General features: G+C 34.9%; 3 protein-coding genes across 3 annotated transcripts; 1 reads left to right on the top strand and 2 right to left on the bottom strand.

Annotated features, from left to right (window-relative positions):
* The first annotated feature begins 38 nt into the window (after positions 1–38).
* Positions 39–1,206, top strand: LOC122606477. Its single transcript, XM_043779327.1, has one exon. It carries the CDS (start codon positions 217–219, stop codon positions 1,045–1,047), a length of 831 nt encoding a protein of 276 aa, XP_043635262.1. The 5' UTR covers positions 39–216; the 3' UTR covers positions 1,048–1,206.
* LOC122606476 (preprotein translocase subunit SCY2, chloroplastic) lies at positions 1,181–12,312 on the bottom strand. Its single transcript, XM_043779326.1, has 13 exons — positions 12,047–12,312; positions 9,977–10,459; positions 9,253–9,341; positions 8,303–8,382; positions 8,086–8,181; positions 7,420–7,511; positions 6,692–6,775; positions 5,723–5,864; positions 5,060–5,176; positions 4,347–4,476; positions 3,763–3,886; positions 3,572–3,678; positions 1,181–1,861 (listed from the first exon to the last, which is right to left on the bottom strand). Exons 1-13 carry the CDS (start codon positions 12,144–12,146, stop codon positions 1,772–1,774), a joined length of 1,734 nt encoding a protein of 577 aa, XP_043635261.1. The 5' UTR covers positions 12,147–12,312; the 3' UTR covers positions 1,181–1,771.
* Positions 12,313–15,472: 3,160 nt separating this feature from the next.
* On the bottom strand, positions 15,473–18,644 carry LOC122607727 (pentatricopeptide repeat-containing protein At4g02820, mitochondrial). Its single transcript, XM_043780753.1, has 2 exons — positions 18,284–18,644; positions 15,473–17,029 (listed from the first exon to the last, which is right to left on the bottom strand). The coding sequence occupies exons 1-2, from the start codon at positions 18,596–18,598 to the stop codon at positions 15,770–15,772; spliced, it is 1,575 nt and encodes a 524-aa protein (XP_043636688.1). The 5' UTR covers positions 18,599–18,644; the 3' UTR covers positions 15,473–15,769.
* Positions 18,645–19,233: the final 589 nt, after the last annotated feature.

The following is a 19,233-nucleotide window of genomic DNA, read 5'->3' as shown; positions in this document are numbered from 1 at the left end:
AGTGCGGATCAACGACGAAGTCATTAGAAACTAAGAAACTTCATATTAGTCACCAACACCCACTAATTCTAGTGGATGATACAAAACCGTCATCCTCTTCAAGAATAAAATCTCTATCATATCATAACCCAATGAAAAAAATTCAACTTTTGTGCAATGGATGTTTAAGACCGATTGTAAACTCACCGTTTTACACATGTGCCAACGAGGAGGAGGATGAGTTGTGCAACAGCTTTGTACTCCATGAATGGTGCACCCGACTGCCCTGTCGCTGTGGAAGACCACCCGGATCACCCACAACATACCCTTGTTTATTTCTCAAATGTCCCTGATAAGTTTTTTGGTGTGTTTTGGTGTGATGTACGCTACTTACCATGCAATGGATTTGCCTACAGCTGTGTCCAATGTCAATACCATATTGATGTCAATTGTGCATTCATACCCAAAGAAATCACTCATAATGCTCACCCAAATCACCTCTTTTCGATAGCAGACAAACATGAACATTTTAATACTTGTCGTATGTGCTCAAGTATGATCTTTGGTCGATTTTCATTGAGATGTCAAACTTGCGATATTCATATACATCCCAAATGTGCTTTGTTACTAAATCAAACAATTACACACAAGTGTGACACGCACCCTATGAAGTTGAGTTACTATCCTGCTGAAAACCATAAGGGTGAATACTTCTGTGAAATTTGCGAGGAGGAATTAAATCCTGAGATGCCATTCTATCATTGCCATGAGTGTCACCAATCTATACATCCACCTTGTGCTCCGTCAATACGTCAGAGCGAGACACATTACTATTTGCCTTTTGCCTACAATTGGACATTCGTTTTTGAGTATTTGAATATAAAGTTCGGGGGAATTTATAAGACTCAAAATCATCCGCATCCTCTTTCATTCGCTCAAGGTATTGCTACTGATGGTACATGCGCAAACTGTCGTAAGAGATTGCAGTATGAGATGATCTTCAAGTGTCAACAATGTGATCAGCTTGCAATTCATTACGATTGTCATAAAACTTTACCCGACTGGTGAATTTGTTGTTGGGTTTGTTTTCCACAAGTTGGAAACTAGCATAATCATCTGCCTAGTAAGTGTAACCGTGTATATCAGTATATGCAATCCCAAATAAGTCGAGCAATTTAAATAATGCTCATCAATACTATCGTTTGAATTCTCAATCAATTGAAATAATCTTACTTTTAAAATAAACTGATAAGAATTTATTTGGTTGTATAACTTTCGGCAACACCATTTACCTTTGGTACCATTGTTGACACTTTGAACAACAAATTTTAAGATACTACATTCACATTTTCTACCCAAAAAACATCGATGTAATTATGCGAGTCTAAATGTGCCAATATCCGAACAACAATTTCACCTAAGAATTTATTTCTACACAACTTAGCATCAAGTGTTTCCTTCAAAAATTAGGAATACTGTTCACAAAACGGTATTGGTAGTTGATTTCTAACAGCCACCGACTTCCTGTGTGCCCGGAAATATATTGCATACAGTAGCTACATGGTTGGAAGAGCTGCGACCTGGGGACTCGAGAAACTGGCGATATACAAAATCTTCCTTGCTGCCTGAGCTAGTAAGAGAACGGACAAGAAAGTTTCTATTTACATGTTTGTTGCCTTGTTTTGTTTAGAAGAGAGCTCTTAGTTGCAACTCTTTTTGAATTTTGATATGGTTTGGCTCCTGATGTTACCCTCTGGTACAACTGAAGCTTCTGGAATTTTTCCTTCACATATTATACACCGTATCTTTTTAAAGCTTTGCTTAAACTTGGCATTACATTGTATGCTTGATAAGATCTTCTCAGTTCAATGATCGAGCCCACCTGAAACAAGAGTTGTGCAAGTCAAAATTATGGAATACTAACATATATGCATTTGGTAGACTGCTTGCTAAGGGTATTGTCAGAGCCTATTAGACGAAAGCTCATGGGGATGGAAGAGAAAGATGAGGAGAAACGACATACTAGAAGGTGGCTATTGTAACCTATTTACTTTTGAATGGGTCAATTGGGATTATGTATTTTTTCTTGTAGGTCAAATCGGTAAAATAAAGTAGATTCACTAAAAAACTAAACCCTACAAAAATACCCTGTTATCAAACCACTGACTTGTCTTTTGCCACCTCTAGAAAAATTTAACAGAATGACACCTAACCACGGACCAGATGCGTAAGGGAGATTATTATAAACTTATAACCTGAGACTGATAGAAAGCGTTCATCATAAAAATATCAAAACAATTTCCTTTTAGTAATGTTTCATGAAAATTTTAGGGTGCGTTTGAGAAAGGTTTTTTAACCCTAGAAAGCCTTTAAAAATTTTGAAACGCATTTAGTTGCAACTTTGGAAAACACAAGGAGTTTTCCATTTCTAAAGTGGAAAAAATTTAGAAAACTATAAAAATGAGTTTTGTAATATTATGTAGTTATAAGTTGGAAAACAAGGACTTCCGTTTTCGACGCAGATTACTTTGGAAAAATCACAACACCCTTAAAGTTTCCTTTTTGGCAGCTTTTTAAGAAAATGTGATCCATTCTTCTGCTGCCAATCGATCAAATGACGAGAGTTTTAATAAACTTCACTATCTATATTCTCACATAGTTGCATGGATTAAAGTTAACTAGCAATCAATCATAGAAAGAATTAGACGAGACCTAAAAAATGTACTACATGTTCAATTCAGGCTAGAACACTGAAAGCTTATTAAATAAAAGTAAGGCTGTGCTTGATAACACAAAATGATTTAGTGTTGAATGATTCTAAGGTATGAATGGTTCCAGGTATCTCAATGAATTTAGTTCTGAATAAAAAAATATGTTTGATATCTGTTCTGAACGAGTATGCTGAATGATAGAAAATGACCATTCTAACCTTTTGTATACGTGCTGACTTAGATAATATTGTTAAAGGTGTTCTAGTTTTTTACATATATACTACACAAAAAGAAATATATATATATATATATATATGTATAATAATAAATATAATATTATAGATAATAATTTTCTTATAACGTACTTTCAGCATCCTCGATTGTGTATATATTGGAAACTTTTGTTATCTATTATAATAATTAAGTATATTAACTTGACAACCTACAGTTTGAAATATTAAAGATTTAAAGAAAAACAAATGATTGTAGTTTGACTGAATTTTTGTTACGTGTTAAAAAAAAAAGAAAAAAGGAATTCTGATCAAAAGAAAGTTCTACATATATAAAGGATATATTGGTAAAATGGATATGCTGAATGGTTTGGCGTCACTTTGGAGCCGGAACGATTCAGAAGACTTTGTCATCATTTGTTCAGTTCATATTCTATTTAGTATCCTAAACAAACACCATGAACACTGACCGATTCATCATTAACACTGAACCATACCATTCAGTGGCTATCAAACACAACCTAAGACATTAAAAGATATCTAAGGATCAATCATCGAATGAAGGGATAAGATCTACAGATTGTACTAAATGCTCAATCCAGACTACTAGAATGTTAGTGAAGTAATTATATATAGCACTGATACACTTACGATGATAAGAACAGATGTGAACCCTATTGAAAATCCATCATTCCTTTTTCGCAAATAATGATCAAGTATTGTTGATGACGTGGCCAATATGCTCAGCAGCAAACCACCTGAAAGGTGTTCACAAGATGATGGTCAATTGCATTAATGCAACACATAACCTTAGTTAAGGAAAACAGTGGACTGAGAGATACCCCAGAACCGGGTTGAAGCTTGAATCTTTGCCAGATATTCAACGGTGGCCTTTCCGGGCTTTACATTTGGTATCCTTGCACCCATCTTATTTAAGTACTCAGCAATTTCCTTGGGCATGTTAGCCTGAAATGAACATCATCACATTATATACTGCAATTTCAACCAATCTATAGTTTAAAGGGGTTTATTCGGGTTACATCATTTCTCTAACCCATTAAATGGGTTTTATTTATAACCCCACAAAAGAATTATTAAAAAAATGTGGTTTAATTTATTCCAAGGACTAGGCTATTATGAGATCATATAATATTCGTAACAGATTTGGCATGCTATTTACATAAATAACTAAATTCTGGCAAAAAGTGATCTGAACCAAAAGTACCCATTTGAACCAATTATGGCCAATCTGACCGGCCTGGCCTGGCATTAGGACCTCTAATTTATATCTTCATCAAATGGCATTTACATACCAACTTCAATGTTAAAAATGGGAAGAAAGCCAGACAAATTTTACAATAGTTTTTGAGCACTTCACATACAGCAACGAAGGCATCAACAAGTTGAAAGGTTAGAAATTACTTACGATATCAAATATGTTGAAAACAAACACGAAGAACGCATATATTGTATAGTAGACCCATGGCGCCGCTCCAAGGGATGATTCAGGATTTAGAATCTCTCTCACGTTTGTCCAAAATCGCGAAGTAAAAAAACTGCCAATAATCATCCGTGTCAGACAGATAGCCAAAGACAATTTACCAGGTACAAGTCGGACTTGTTAACTATTTCAAATTTGAAAGAAAATGGTCACCAAAGCATGAAGGGGTCGAATCATAATCAAGATGTTAAGACATTTTGATGCTCTTAAGTATAAGTAGCAATTTGGTTTAGGTCAAAATGCGCTGAATTGGCCAATTGGGCTACTTTGGCAAACCAACACATTTTTGCCTTTTTTTTCTACTTTCATTTTAAGACATAAATTACTAATATAAATTTATTACAATGATATCATCAAAATAATAACCCAATGTATATACTTAATAAACAACTTTGGAGCTTAAATACTCATTGGCAGCTTTTTAGCTGTGTGACACGGTGACCCGTTTCCTTTTTAGCTAAACTTTGATATTTGACTCATTTCTAGAATTACTGAAACAATCACTATACTCTTGGGTACTTAAATGTTTAGTGGGCAGCGAGAGAGAAGGCCTGCAGGGTCAAGGCTTCTATTAACTAGCCCTTCGAAGAGATACGAAATATGATAAACAACAACGTCAAAGCAAGTTGTAATTAAACCTTGCCACAATAGCCGGAAAACCCAACAGATAACTGGTAGTAAGAACAGGCTGCATCCCAGATGGATTAATATTGAAGGGGATATATTGCTCGACCTCTGTAACCGGAGAGTCTTCTCTGTCCAGAACAAAGAATCACAATTTAGTAATCCGTAATATTCAAGTTAAAGATATTAAATCACACATAAATATATGCTGGTAACATTCAACAGACCTGGAAGAGGAACAGACAGAAGCACTAACAACGTCAAGATAATTAAAAAATATAAAGTTTATACCAAAGGTGGAATTACACCTGATTTACTTATAGATGGACCGGTTCAGGTTTTTCGTCTCTAATGAGTAAAGTTTTAAAACATAAGTAGAACCGGTGGAAAGTTACCCAAAGTGAACTTTCAATACATAAAAAATCCCAGATCATTTTATAAAGAACTCCGATTAATACTGAAATTATATAAAACTTCGTAACCATATTTAACACCATGTGTATAATATTGGATAAAAACGTTCCAGAGTCAACCTAACCCAACCTGATCGATCAGTTTCAACCTATACAAAAATGGCCTGCTTTTCCTCGTCACCCAACCCGCCCATCTTGCCATCTCTGGTATCATTATGAAAAGTAATACATGTTCAATATCTGCCAAGCAGAAAAGCAATTCACCTTGTGGAAGATGCAAGTTTGAATCCATAGTATTGTAGCTTGATTTTTCTGCAACCCTGGGTTACAACAACTGCCCACATAGTAACAAATATGAAGACGCCCGAAACTGCAAGTACATAAGGCCACCATCCAACAGAACTTCCTGCACCAGAATAGAACAAGATTATCACATTTGAATGCATAGAATTAGATTTGCAACTTCCAGAAGTCATGTCTCAAGCTATTTCACAAACGATTATAAAACTGATGAGACTTGAACGTAAAACGCTAACAAGTTTAGCCAGGATTGGGGGAGTTACTTTATGGAAGAGAGACACTACACACTTGCAATTGTTTCAGCGACAATAACAATGTGAAGACTCAAAAATGTTTTGTGGAAGGTCATCTTCAGATTCGTAGTTGTAGGTCGGTAGGTCCTTTGACAAAACATGAAGGGATATATAAGCCAAATTTTGGTTGATGAAAGTTATGGGTGAGTGTACAAGTTATTCACTAATGGAGATTAAACAATATTAAGAGTGGTAAAATGGGTGGGCAGGGTAACGTGTTAAAACAGAGAAATGTTGATACTGTGGTGATCCAAAAAATTCAAAAAGTTATAAGCTTTGTAATCATTCTATCGAAACACTGCAATTTTATCAAGATAATATAACCTTGGAAATCATGTTTTGCACAAGCGTTTAACTAAAAACTAATCATTTGGACAAGATATGTTCTGTCTTGACCCAGCCCATACCAAAAAATTACATATTTTGACTCAAACCAACTTTAGCCTATTACCCAACCACACCAATCCACTCATTTTGCCACCTCTAATAATCATCAATAACAATAACAGCAAACTAAGGCTGAGTCGAAAGTTGCAAGTTGCAACTGAATCAGGATCACAAAGCAAGAATAATACGAATAAAGAAGTCAAAAGAACGATACAAATGTGAAGTTGAGGCAGTGAAGTTGCACACCACTGACCTGAGAGCTGAGATAACATTTTGTAGAGCGTCTCTACGTAGCCAGTCAAGATATTCACGCATATTAACAAAGATGATCCATGACCTACACCATACATCGACAATCAGAGAGTGCAAAGGTGCTGTAACCCCATGATCCAAAGCCACAAGATGTTCCCGTCAACATATAAATCAAGTAAAACCATGGTGAGTTATTTGGTATTCACAGCCAAATGCTTACTAGGAGTTCACAGAATCAGAGTTTTCAAATGATGTTTATGGCGTCAATATATGGCACACTCAACGTATCAACATGCTTACCATGTGGTGATGCAGTATGATAATATGGCATGATAGTGGGTCCCATTTTTATTTCATTTCATTGTAGCTTGATAAATGTTAAAAAGAACTTCAATATATGGCACGCTCAACATATCATCAAGCTTACCAAGTGGCGATGCAGTATGGTAATATGGCAAGATAGTGGGTCCCATTTGTATTAATTGCAGCATGATAAATGTTAAAAAGAACATCAATATATGGCACAATCAACATAATATCAAGCTTACCAAGTTACCATGTGGCGATGAAGTATGATAATATGAAATGATAGCGGGTCCCATTTCCATTTTTATTTCTTTTAATTGCAGCAAGATAAATGTTAAAAAGAAAATTCACGTTGCGTTGTGTTGTGTTAACGCACTATAAAATGTATCCCCTTTTTAAAAATGTATATAAAGATAATAATACCGAATCCAGAATCTGAGATTTTGTCACAGATCCAGGTCGTAGTCATTGCACCAGAGACCAATAACATCGATGTCAACATGACGTGCTTCAACCTGCAAATAGAATTACCGAATAAAATCATATTAGAAACTACATGTGTTACTTAACATGGTGGGAAGATTACATAATAAGGTAACAAACATCGGTCTGATCTCTGTTTTAAGTAGAACACTACGTTTACGCTCACAAAAAGGCTCATAGTTTAACAAAATTGATAAAATGGCCCAAACTTCAGATTTCTTTGGATAAAAATGCTAAAACTTTAAACTTTTTAATTTAGTATAACCTGATCCAATTATTCACCCAGATAGTCAGATACTCAGATGATGACATGGAAACCCACGTCTCGGGAATTTTTACGAATTTTCTGACGTGCCTCTGTTGAGGAAATGACATGTCATTCGACAACAGTTAACTTGGATGACTTCCAAATGAGAACTTTTTGAAAGTTTGAGCCTTTTATGAATATGCCCTAATATTAGATACCCTTCTTTATTGTGTGACTTGGTATATTCCTTGTACTTTTATTTTCCATATGTAACAAGAATCATAAAGTATAATTGAGGCAAAATAAAAAAAAAAAGGGACAGGTCTTCAACTATATCAACAAGAGATATTAGACATTACCTTTGACTGGCATTTGCAGCATAAATTGAATATGAAAGTGAAAAATAAGAAATGATGAGTGCCTCTACTATTGCAAAACCAAATGACATCCACCATCTGAAAAACAGTAAGAAATGCATGCGATTGTTAACCATCAATAGCCATATTATTAGTAAAGAACTATATAACAATTTAAAAAATTCTTGTCTATCTGCTTATCAAGACTGGTTATACATACGTATAACTCTTGATTTTCTCATTAGCATCCAATCCTTCTTTTCTCAGCTTGACCAACGAAGGAATAACATAGCAAAGTACCTGATCCCATATCACTCTAATTAGCTTAAATCTGATCAAGTTCAATGTAGATTGAATATATGAAACAATTACCACATCACCATTGAAAAAGACTTTAAAGTGTATCAGTTCATGCAGAGTTATATCGTAATGAGAGGAACACCTAAAAATAGTTTCGAAGTGTGAGGTGTAGTTAAAACACCTTTGTGCTTCTCAACCTATATACAACTTTCAGCACCCTAAATGCATAATTCTAAACCAACAAGAATAGGTCACAAAACATGCTTCAACTGATGTGCGTATACCCAGGGTAGCCGGTGGCAATATAGATGGGTTCAATAGGTCTGGTAACAGATCAAAACAGCTAAAAATGTTTGGTACAGGCCAAAACAGGTTTTACCACAAAATTTAAATTTACTGTAAACAGTTAATATGTCAAGGTTGATTACAAATCACAAAGACAATAGTGTGTTCTGATCATAGCAAGATATTCTGGATACGACAAATTAGTTATACATTAAGTTACATTTTGAACCACGGCCTAGTGGTCAGGACCTGATGACCTCAGTCCTCACAAGAGGTCTCGGGTTTGAATCTCACTCTCACTAGGTAACATGTAAGTGATGGTCCAAGAACGGGTTCAGAAAAATCCATGGGGATACCTCGGTTAGGCCACGACAATCTGAGTCAAAAGACTCTCCCTCCCCAGGTAACCTGAACAAAGAAAACCTCGATTTATCCATTTAATAACCTACACTTTGGGCCTGGGCCCTTTCACCCGTTTTAATAGTTTAATTCACACATTTGGCCTCGTAGAAGATAAAACAGAACCCATTAATAAGCAAATAGGCTGTAAATGCCACCTATAGTCCACAAGATGAGAAGCTTTACCTGCATAACAATCGAAGCTCCAATCTGGGGACTGATCCCAAGCTGAAAGAGGGAAAGTTTAAGTTCTGGTGCCAGCTCACCAAGCTCCTCTGCCATTTAAAACAATTAACATGTAAGGCCCAGAGAAAAAGAAATACATAACAAGAAATCATTTGTAACAAAGAGCACCCTCAAAAACACTTGTCTAATAAGCTTTTGGCACAATCATTATTAAGACATTTCTTAAGCCATCGCTAGCAATATTATATCACCTCAGTGTAAAAATAGCCACTTTTTAATCACAGAAAGCAAAATTCACTGAAGATAATAATCCTAATTATTGAAAAATGTTTATCACCCTCAAACAAAGATAAAAATGTAATCATGAAAAGGGTTGTGGACTTGTGGCAACATGAGCGGCTTGGGTAGGTTCAGGATGTGTTAGTTGGGTAGACCCCCAAAAATGTAAGTTTTTTTTATGAATAATTGTCAAGTCAAATGTCATTTACTAAAATAATATTTAATAATTAGCTAGTTTTGACTTGTTTAAGCTATAGATTTTCTTTTTATTAAACCCGTTCATCCCAATCAAGATTAAACACATCCCAAATCCAATCATTTAAACTTAAACAGGTCGAAACTGTCACCTTAATGCTAATAATGAAATTGTGCATCTGCTAACAAATTATTTTACCCTTCTGCAAATAAAACTAAAATATGAGCCTGGCAGGAGCAGAAAACATACCAACTGACCCTGAAACAAAGCTAAGGTAGTTCTCTGGCACCAATCTTCTATCAAACCCAGGAAGAGGAATAAAATACCCTACCCGACTAATCATAAGTAGTGCAGCAGTAACAAATAACCTTCTACGTATCTCGCTCTTGAAAAAAGATTCTGCGGCATTATTAACAAATGAACCTAGGCGTGCAAAAGTAAGAAATCTGTTCTCAAACTTGAGATTAGGCTGAAAAGTCTCAGCATTGCTTGAACTAACTTCAAACTCGTTTTCAGACGCTTGCAGAAAAATTTCTTGACTTAGAGATCCAGAAGATGCTGCACTGATTCTTATAAGGCTTCTTTTGGGCTGATTGTGGGCTGCAGTTAAGCAAAAAGGTCTTTCTAAGTTCATAATTGGCCTTTTGCAAAATACAAAGTTATTGGTTCTGAGGGAGCATCTTCCTTTATTACATGATGCACGCCATAACTGGAGGCTATTAGAATGCACACCTGTTCATAAAGAACATATGCAAATTACACTGATATCCCAAGTAGATAACATTTAAAGAGAAAAATAGATTTAATAAATAAGTTGATCATTTGGAACAAATTACGTCACTTATTTGGAACCATCGTTATACATAATAAGTTGATCTTTATACTTTTGTATGTTGTAGGTCATATTTTTCCCTAAATAACTTGTTACTTTTGGTATTTTTTATATGAGGGATGAACATGCAGATAGATACTTTCTTTTATAGATGATTAGTTGGAGCAACATCCTAGTAGATACACTCTGCATCTTAGGTTAGAATACTATACTGCAGGCTCCCAATAGTATTCTATGAGAAAGAATGCATGACCTTATGGACTAATCAGCTTACACTGAAAACCGAAAGATACAATATTTACTTTGTGTTGTTCAATGCCAAATGAAACTCAAATGCTCAATAATTGAAGATCCAATAGGTTGATTTCCGGAAACCCCAATCAGCCCACACCCGACTGCCTCGGGCCCATCACGTAAAAGGTAAATCAAGCTCACATAGGGGCCTAACCAACTGATCTGCACTCACCAAGTAAGAAATCTAAGAAATAGGGTTCCTCATTGACTTGTGGAGATTGAACCCAGGATACTTCCCACATGCCCCTATCTCAGGAACCAACTAGACTACACGTTGGAGACCCCATAACTGAAATCCCATTTCATATAAAACCTCAAAAGGTAGTAACTTGGTAGACCGGCTACACCTATTCTCTCATGTTACTCAAATCAGTAACACGTAAACAAAATAAAGAATCATCTCCATACAAGCTTAATAAATGCGACCATTATTTAGCTACATCACAAGTGCTAAGTAAACTCATCAAACTAAATATCTCCACTGCCTTTCTTCAAATTAACTGATACTTTTTACATTAAAATAAACCTGCATTTTAGTATTCCATCCCAAGGGATCACTACATGTTTCTAACAATAAAACTATAAGGGAAAGCCAGTGGCTTGTCACTTGAGAATCTCCGGTTGACTCCCAAGTCGTGTCAACACTTCGGCACTTAGCCTAGAGGTATGTGCAAATATGGTCATGTTGAACGTTTCCTAGTATTGGCATGTAACATGTCAGCGTGGCTATTCATCAACTAATACAAAATTCATACTTAGTGGATGTTCGGATTAGCTAAATTTATGGGGTTGTCGGTTTGTTAAATCTTCAAAAGTTAATAAATTCATTGCTCGGCTAATAAGCTTAACAACTTTCATTGATGGCTTCGTAAACTCATAAGCCAAAAATTTAATCAACACCCCCATAACATAACTAATTTTATACAAATCATATGTATCTAAATCCAAATTTTTACGGTTACATAAAAGCTAGAAAAAACATATTAAACAGGTTTATAATATATTAGGACTATGGTTAACACGAATTAAATTATCATACATAGAAATGACCGTCTCCTAGAAAATAATTATCAACCATCCAATTCATTTTATCTAACAAAAAAAAAAAACAAGTAAATTTATCTACAAAAAAGAAAACTGTAAAAAAACATAACTCAATAATAAAAATGTAAAAAATATTGAGAAAATAGTACCTGGTAAGTGTAACCGAAAGTAATTAAGGGAGGGTGAATTAAAGTTATTGCTTAAACATGGATTAATGATAAAGTTGTTCCCCTGCATTTGCAAATTCATTTGAAAATAAATAATATTATTGATACCCAATAAGAAATGGGTTATAATTATTTATTATATTATAATATACTCATGTATATAATAATTTAGATGTTATTCCGGCGGGATGGGTGGCACACCGGCGAAGGTGAAGAAGAGATAGTTGAGGTTTATGAGTAGTATATTAAGGGGTTTGGTTTCTCATAGTTATATATATCTATTTATTTTTATTTTTATTATATATATATATAATTAGGTTGACGTCTTTTGACGGTTTGATATTAACCAAATTGAATTTGCTTGATAATATTATCGATTGAAAATTTTAACTAGAAGATAACTTGTGACCTTGTGTATCATGTTTAGCAACCAAGTTAACAAGTTGGCTTTTAGGTTAGATGGGTATTATTAAAAACTTAAAATGATTGTGTTTTAGTTTAGAGAAATGTCACATTTACAAATAAATGTTTAAAAATATAGGTTGACTAATAGAAACCATTGAAATTATTTTAACTTTTTCTTTCTTCATTCACTCTCCATGTTTAATTGGATGAAAACTTTTAATCTCATGTATCATTTAGTACACACTAATTTTAATCACTGGTATCCAAAAATAAAAATTTAAACCACTTATATATGTTTGTAAACATTCTTAGTAAATATTTGTTTACAAGTGTAGCGTTTGTTATAATTTTTGGTTTTTAAATTTAAAAGGTTTTAGTTGTTTATATTATAAAACATTTTTAAATTGGCCACTTGACTTGTTGCTTAGATATCTAATCAAATAATAAAACTTGAATAATCTACTATTCCTTTATAATGATTATTCACCCCTTATTTTAGGAAAGAGTTAGAAAATAGTTAGATGAAAAATTACTAGATTGCCCTTAATAAACAACCCTTAAGGAAAGGGTTATTAGATATTACCAAAATTACCTTTAATGAATTAATTTACACTTTAAATCCTTATTTTCTTAAATATTACTATCACCATTGTATCAACTTACACGGTTAGACCATTCAACACCAATGTCGATGTCATCGATCACCACCCGTCACCGACACCACTAAACCACCGTCGCCGTCACCGCCGCCGCATTGCACGGATACGATGCTAGTAAAACTTGAAAGAATTAAAATTGATAGGTTAGTGAGGTTAACCTAAACACCCTAATCGTTTAAAATTCTATTCATTTAAAGTCGAGTTTAATGCCACGTCAAGCATCATTAATGATTAGTGTTAGTACATTATACATAGAAATGATATGTGAATAATGTGACTACATGAAAGATTTGTGTTTTAATGATGATAAATTGATATTTGCTCAAGTATTTTGTGTATTTTTTTGTGATGGAGATGATTGATATTAATTGAATTTAGTCAAACATCCACGTAACCTTTGTTTAATGACATGGTATGCTGATATGTCATTTAACGGTTAACTAACAATGAAAATTAAAGGCATTACCTTTATTGAGAAACTTATAAAAAACCGAATCCTCTACCTATTAGGAATTTTGAGTAAAAAGTTTAAATATAATTAACTCACATATATAACAATCCAAAACATCTGCACTACAGTATGCTGCTTAGTTACAATCATAGTTGGCTGGTTTATTATATAAGTTACAAGAATTTGTAGTTACAAGAGTGCGGACGGTTGGTTGTTGAATCGACGAACTAGAAGAACGTCACTTAGAGGTTTATTTTGTTTTGGATTTATTTGATTATGCATACAATGACTGGGAAATGGATTGACAGAAAGAAAGGGTGGCCAGATTCCAGAGAAAAAGATTCGGATCTCTTTGGAGGTAAAAAGTAAATGGGAAAATTAGATAAACATAATCATAATTAGGGGTATAATAGTCTATTCAATTATATTTCCTTTGGATGCATCAAAAACATCTGTGAAAGAATCACGACCCGTATCAATTGACGTATTTTCATCACTAGCATGTAAACCCGCAGGGGCTGAGCTGCATACGCCCAAGAAGATGTAGTCGAATCCGCTAAGCCAAAAACTTTGTTGTAATCTACTATTTAGTGTACAAACTTTCTGCCCTTTAAATCTGCCATTCCTCTCAAGATAAAAAACCTTCGCAGAATAGTTAAATGATATTTACTACTAGGAACGCCTCAGTCGGCTTTGGTTACACGCATTATCCTTAACTTGTTTTCTACAGCTTCAGTTTCAACTTTCAAATATCCGTTCTGATTTTGTTTATGTTAAGGGAGTAAAAGTGCAGAGGTTTCTGTCATATTACCTGAAGTAGAAAAGGTACAATAAGATGATACGGAGTACAAACTAATCTTATAGTATATCGGCATAATTGATCAGTGCATGCATCATATGTAAAAGTTTGTAACATATTTTTGTGTATCAATTGGATGCACAAATAAGATGTACAATCTTGAAGCATTTTTCCAGGCACACTTATAAACTTGGTAAGAACTACAATTCAACAAGAACAATGTGTTCAGTTCCCAGAAAAACGATACGGAACACTTTATGCAAACAAAATATGCTATTAAAAAGAAGAAAGATGCACAAAAAGTCTCACAAAAGGTCATGACTCTTAGGAAAAGAACTTACAAGAATAACTCGATCAATCTGGATAAATATGTAAAAATGAAAAGCACAACAAGACATAAATTTACATGGTTGGGTCAAAAAATTCACCAAAATTTGTGGCCACTCAAGTCACCAAATGACATTTGGGTCTGAACCATAAGAGTATATTCTTTTTTGGCAATGCTGGCCAGAAGCTCGCACCCTCTGCGCCTCTGACAATAATCATGGCAACAATTTTCAAGTAATATCTCCACTTATTAACAATAACCAAACAAAGAATATTGAGTAATAAGTACTATCCATAACACATAAATATGACATCACAGCTCGGCTATGTAACTGATCCAAACAGAATTAAAGATGGGTCCAAGGTGGGCAGGTCAACGCGGCAACACAACTTGTCCATATTATGAACTTCAAAATCCAGAAAACAGCATTTGGTAATCTATAATGTTGAAATAATATTCTACATACTTCGACAAGGCAATTTAGCCAGGTTAAAGCATTTGAAGATGCTTCGAGTGACTTTCAACCTGATAAACCTATCATTAGGTACGTTTCCATCTTAGATAAGATCAAAATTCACAAGTTAGGAGAAAAAACAGACCAACTCAACCCAATTTTTTTGAATAAACAGGTAAAAATTGGCTCCACTAGTAACTGGTCAACCTACGTGACAGAACAAAATCAGCAATCTTCATAAAGATTGCATTAAAAAAAAGAAAAATCTTTAAAGTAGTTGAGTACCACATTACAAACTATGGAACATGTGAATAAGCAGACTATCTCAAGCATGGCATTGCACCTTCATGGATTCTGCATACACATAGCAGGCCATTTTACAATGCTCATATCAAATTTACTTGATTCAACATACAAATTTTGAGCTGCGATACATTTATATAGTATAAATAAAGCAATACAAAGATGAGTTAAGTTAGCATACAAATCTATAACTCAAGGCAAAAAGGCTAACCTTTGGTCTTCCATTTCTATTTTTAAAGTCCTTCTTGACTGCAGATTATATAAATAGTGCCATCTTCTAAAACGAAATAGAATAACCCCATTTTCCTATGAAAGATATGTCGAAACTTCACTCACACACATTTTGCTTGTTACCTTGATGAGCTCACGTGTTTCATCATTCAACAACACTTTATCCTTCTTCATACGCTCACTTACAATTAATGGCATTTTACCAGCTTTTGCATACGTTCGAAGAACCAGATTATATATCTCAGTAGTTACATGGCCTGCGTCACGAAGAGTCACTAAAAGTTCTTCCGCACCTTCAACATTACCAAACTCTTCGATCATTTTGAACACTTCACGAACAAATTTTTCATTCGGATCCCACTTCTTCACTGACCCAACAGCTTTCTTGAAACATTCCAAAACTTTATTCATTTGTTTTTCATATAAATAACCATATGTAAGAAGCTCCCACGAGGTATAACTCGGGACAATTCCTTTCTCAACCATCCGTTTGTCAAAGAAGTTTTCCGCCATGTTCATCTGCTTTTTGTTAATGTAAGCTGCAAGAATCAAATTCGGGACCCGAGAATCACCAGTCCCGGAGATGGATTCCCATTCGGAATATATGCTTTCGGCTTCTTTAAGCTCATTAAGTTTTAGCACCGAAGTTATCATGCAGATATATTCTGCATCATTTAGCTTCCGGAAGGTTGATTTCATTTTCTTCCATATTCTATGAACATCTTCTTTTCTCCCAAGGCCTGTGTACAAACTGATAATTGAAGAATAAGCAACACGAACTTTACGAGAAACCTGCTTTTCCATTTCCTTAACACTCAATAATGCATCTTCATGTCGTGAATTCTTAATATACATACTCGTTAAAAGACTAAACGTTACCCAATCTGGATTTACCTTTGTCTTCTTAAGCTCTAGAATAATCTTCTCTGCAGTAATAATGTCGCCTTGTGAGTTACATGCCGTTAACCATAGATTGTAAGTAACTATATCTGGTGAAGTGTTTTTCTTCAACTCTTGAAGAATTACTGGAACCTTCTCGAATTGCCCATTTGAGATGTAAAGTGACATCATATGGTTAAAAGGAAGAGGATATTTTAGAAAACCACATTCGGACATTTTTTCCATCAAACTTTCGGCTTTAGAAGAATCTTTATGCTGGACATAAGTGTGTAAAAGGGCTGTGCATGTTGGTTGCCCTCTCATTCGTTCTGGGAGATCTTCAAAAAATTTCTCGGCACTGTTCAGGCCACGAACTTTCGCAATTAAGTCTAAGTGAACCGCATAATCTCCTTCTAATAACTTAATATCATATTGTAGTGTCATCCATTCACAGATCTGTAGAATAACCAGATTAACATTAGTTGGTCTTCATCACTATTAGAAACAAGTTCCGTGTTCAGATCTAAGGTAATAAAACTTCATGATCTGAGAATATAGAAACAGTTAGTTAAGATTAATGATTGTGTTTGCTCTATCGGCCATTTCTTTCTAGTACTTCTAAACATCCATTTGTATATGAGCCTTATCATTAAAAAGTTTTCATGACCCATAACATTTCCTAGAAATCAATATCTTCTATTCTTCTAATCATACCCTAAACCACTTGGGCATAGCCCAGTGGCCAGCCATCACCAATGCACACATGGCCCACAGTGGAAGCTGTAATGGCGCGGGTTCGAATCTTAGTCTCAGACGGATTTAATCCAGAAACCTGTTGGGTTCATGTGTGGGGTGGTTCACCGGGATATGTGTTGAGCTGCCGGTACATATAAGAACCAAGGCGGTTCCAGGGATTAAGGTGTTCCCTCCAATCTACACTTTTTTTTAATCATACCCTATAAGGGTCAAGCTATTTCTTAGCCACTGGATACTACTTTCATGCCTAACTTACTAACTAAGTGATTTTTCAGTAAAGTTCAGTTTTATAAGGCGTATGGAACTTTGGATGCGCGCTTAAACCAATTATGTCAACTTGACGTCCCAATAATCAGTTTTTAGCATTTCAGTAGCAGCATTATGATTATCTGGTTATTTATGGTCAAGATTTTGAAACTTCATGCATAATATCATGAGTTGCTGTAGAAGAGTTACTTATGATTTTGATTATATACTTCAGTTTATGAGATGTCAAAAAACTCATCATCTGACTTGAGCTAAACTCGACTATTCTTCCAAATTTCCACCTAGAAACCAAAACCGGCAACAACAACAAAAAAAGCTAACCCGATTGCAACTAGCTACAAAACTCTCATTATACTTTCCGTCTCCAAACCTCCTATATACCATAAGTTTGTTTGTGTTTTTTTCACATCCTTATAATCTTCAAATTATATATTTTTGAAATGAAAATAAAGCACTTTAAACCACCTTAAAATATCCTTCCACGTCATCACATTTTGTACCCAAAAAATCTTCAATTATTTGTTTAGCCTCCTTTTTTTTTTGCTCTCTATACTTCCCAAAGTATGTTTAATGTTATTTCATCTTACAAATCAATACGCAAAATGATTATAGAAAAAAATTCATACAAAAATAAAATAAAAATTACTGTATAAAAGACAGTAAAAATGAAAATAAAAAAAAAACTACCTCAAGGGCGTGTTTATAACGTTTTAGTTTCCGAAGTTCACGGACGATACGATTAAGCTCATATTTACGAACTAATTGTCCTTTTTCTTCTTTCCATTTTTTAATTGTGATAACGGCGCTCCGTTTAGTATATACTAAACTTAACAGTCTTTTACCTAATGTATCCCTTCCTCCGTTACTTTTTCTGTTTGTGGTGGTGACACGTGGAGGTTCAGGTAGAGGTTTTAGTTGCGGTGGAGGTTTTGAAGTGGCTGCGGCGGCCGACGAGAACGACCGGACGGCGGCGAGTGATCGCCGTGAAATACGGAGAAGCATGGTTTTGGGCCACAGTGTGGTGTGTGTTTGAAGGGGAGGCCCAAACCGATTTATGTATAGTGTATACATTTTTAAATCGGAAAATAATACTGGTATAACCTAATAATCTTCTTAATAATCTTAAAACATAACAAAAATAATCAACTTAATTTCTATTAAAATTCTAATAATTTGAAGGATTATTATGCTATATTTTTATAATGATTTATCATTTTCTTTTTTAATCCATTCCTTATTTTAAATTTTTTCCCTTTAAAAAAAAATACAAAATACTTTTAAGTTACAACACATTCTTAATCCACTGCTACTAGAAAGGGTACCCACGCGATACGGCGGTGGTGATGTAATAGTGACGATGGTGGCGGCGGGCGATACTAACGACAACGGTGAAGGCGGCGGCGATTGGTGGTGGTGGTGATGTAATGGTGGCGATAGTGGTGGCGGGCGATACTAACGGAAACGGTGTTGGCGGCAGCGATTGGTAGTGGTGGTGGTGGTGGTGGTGGCGGCGGTGGCGATTAGTGATGATAGGGCGGCGGTGGCGGCAGCGGGTAGTGTAGGTTATTGATGTAATATTGCTTTGATGAATTGTTGAATGTTGAAACTTAAAATCCAACAAAATTATATTTGCTTTA

Source organism: Erigeron canadensis, chromosome 7, assembly GCF_010389155.1.
Source record: "Erigeron canadensis isolate Cc75 chromosome 7, C_canadensis_v1, whole genome shotgun sequence".
NCBI classification, from domain to species: Eukaryota; Viridiplantae; Streptophyta; class Magnoliopsida; order Asterales; family Asteraceae; genus Erigeron; species Erigeron canadensis.
This window is presented reverse-complemented; position numbering and strand designations above follow the sequence as displayed.

Coding starts and splice junctions, on each gene's coding strand:
- LOC122607727 (XM_043780753.1), bottom strand. CDS start 18,598: ATGCTTCTCCGTATTTCACGGCGATCACTCGCCGCCGTCCGGTCGTTC. Junction 17,030..18,283: donor GTTATAAACACGCCCTTGAG/GTAGTTTTTTTT, acceptor GTTATTCTACAG/ATCTGTGAATGGATGACACT.
- LOC122606476 (XM_043779326.1), bottom strand. CDS start 12,146: ATGAATTTGCAAATGCAGGGGAACAACTTTATCATTAATCCATGTTTA. Junction 8,182..8,302: donor GAGAAAATCAAGAGTTATAC/GTATGTATAACC, acceptor ACTGTTTTTCAG/ATGGTGGATGTCATTTGGTT. Junction 6,776..7,419: donor AATCTCAGATTCTGGATTCG/GTATTATTATCT, acceptor TGTATGGTGTAG/GTCATGGATCATCTTTGTTA.
- LOC122606477 (XM_043779327.1), top strand. CDS start 217: ATGAGTTGTGCAACAGCTTTGTACTCCATGAATGGTGCACCCGACTGC.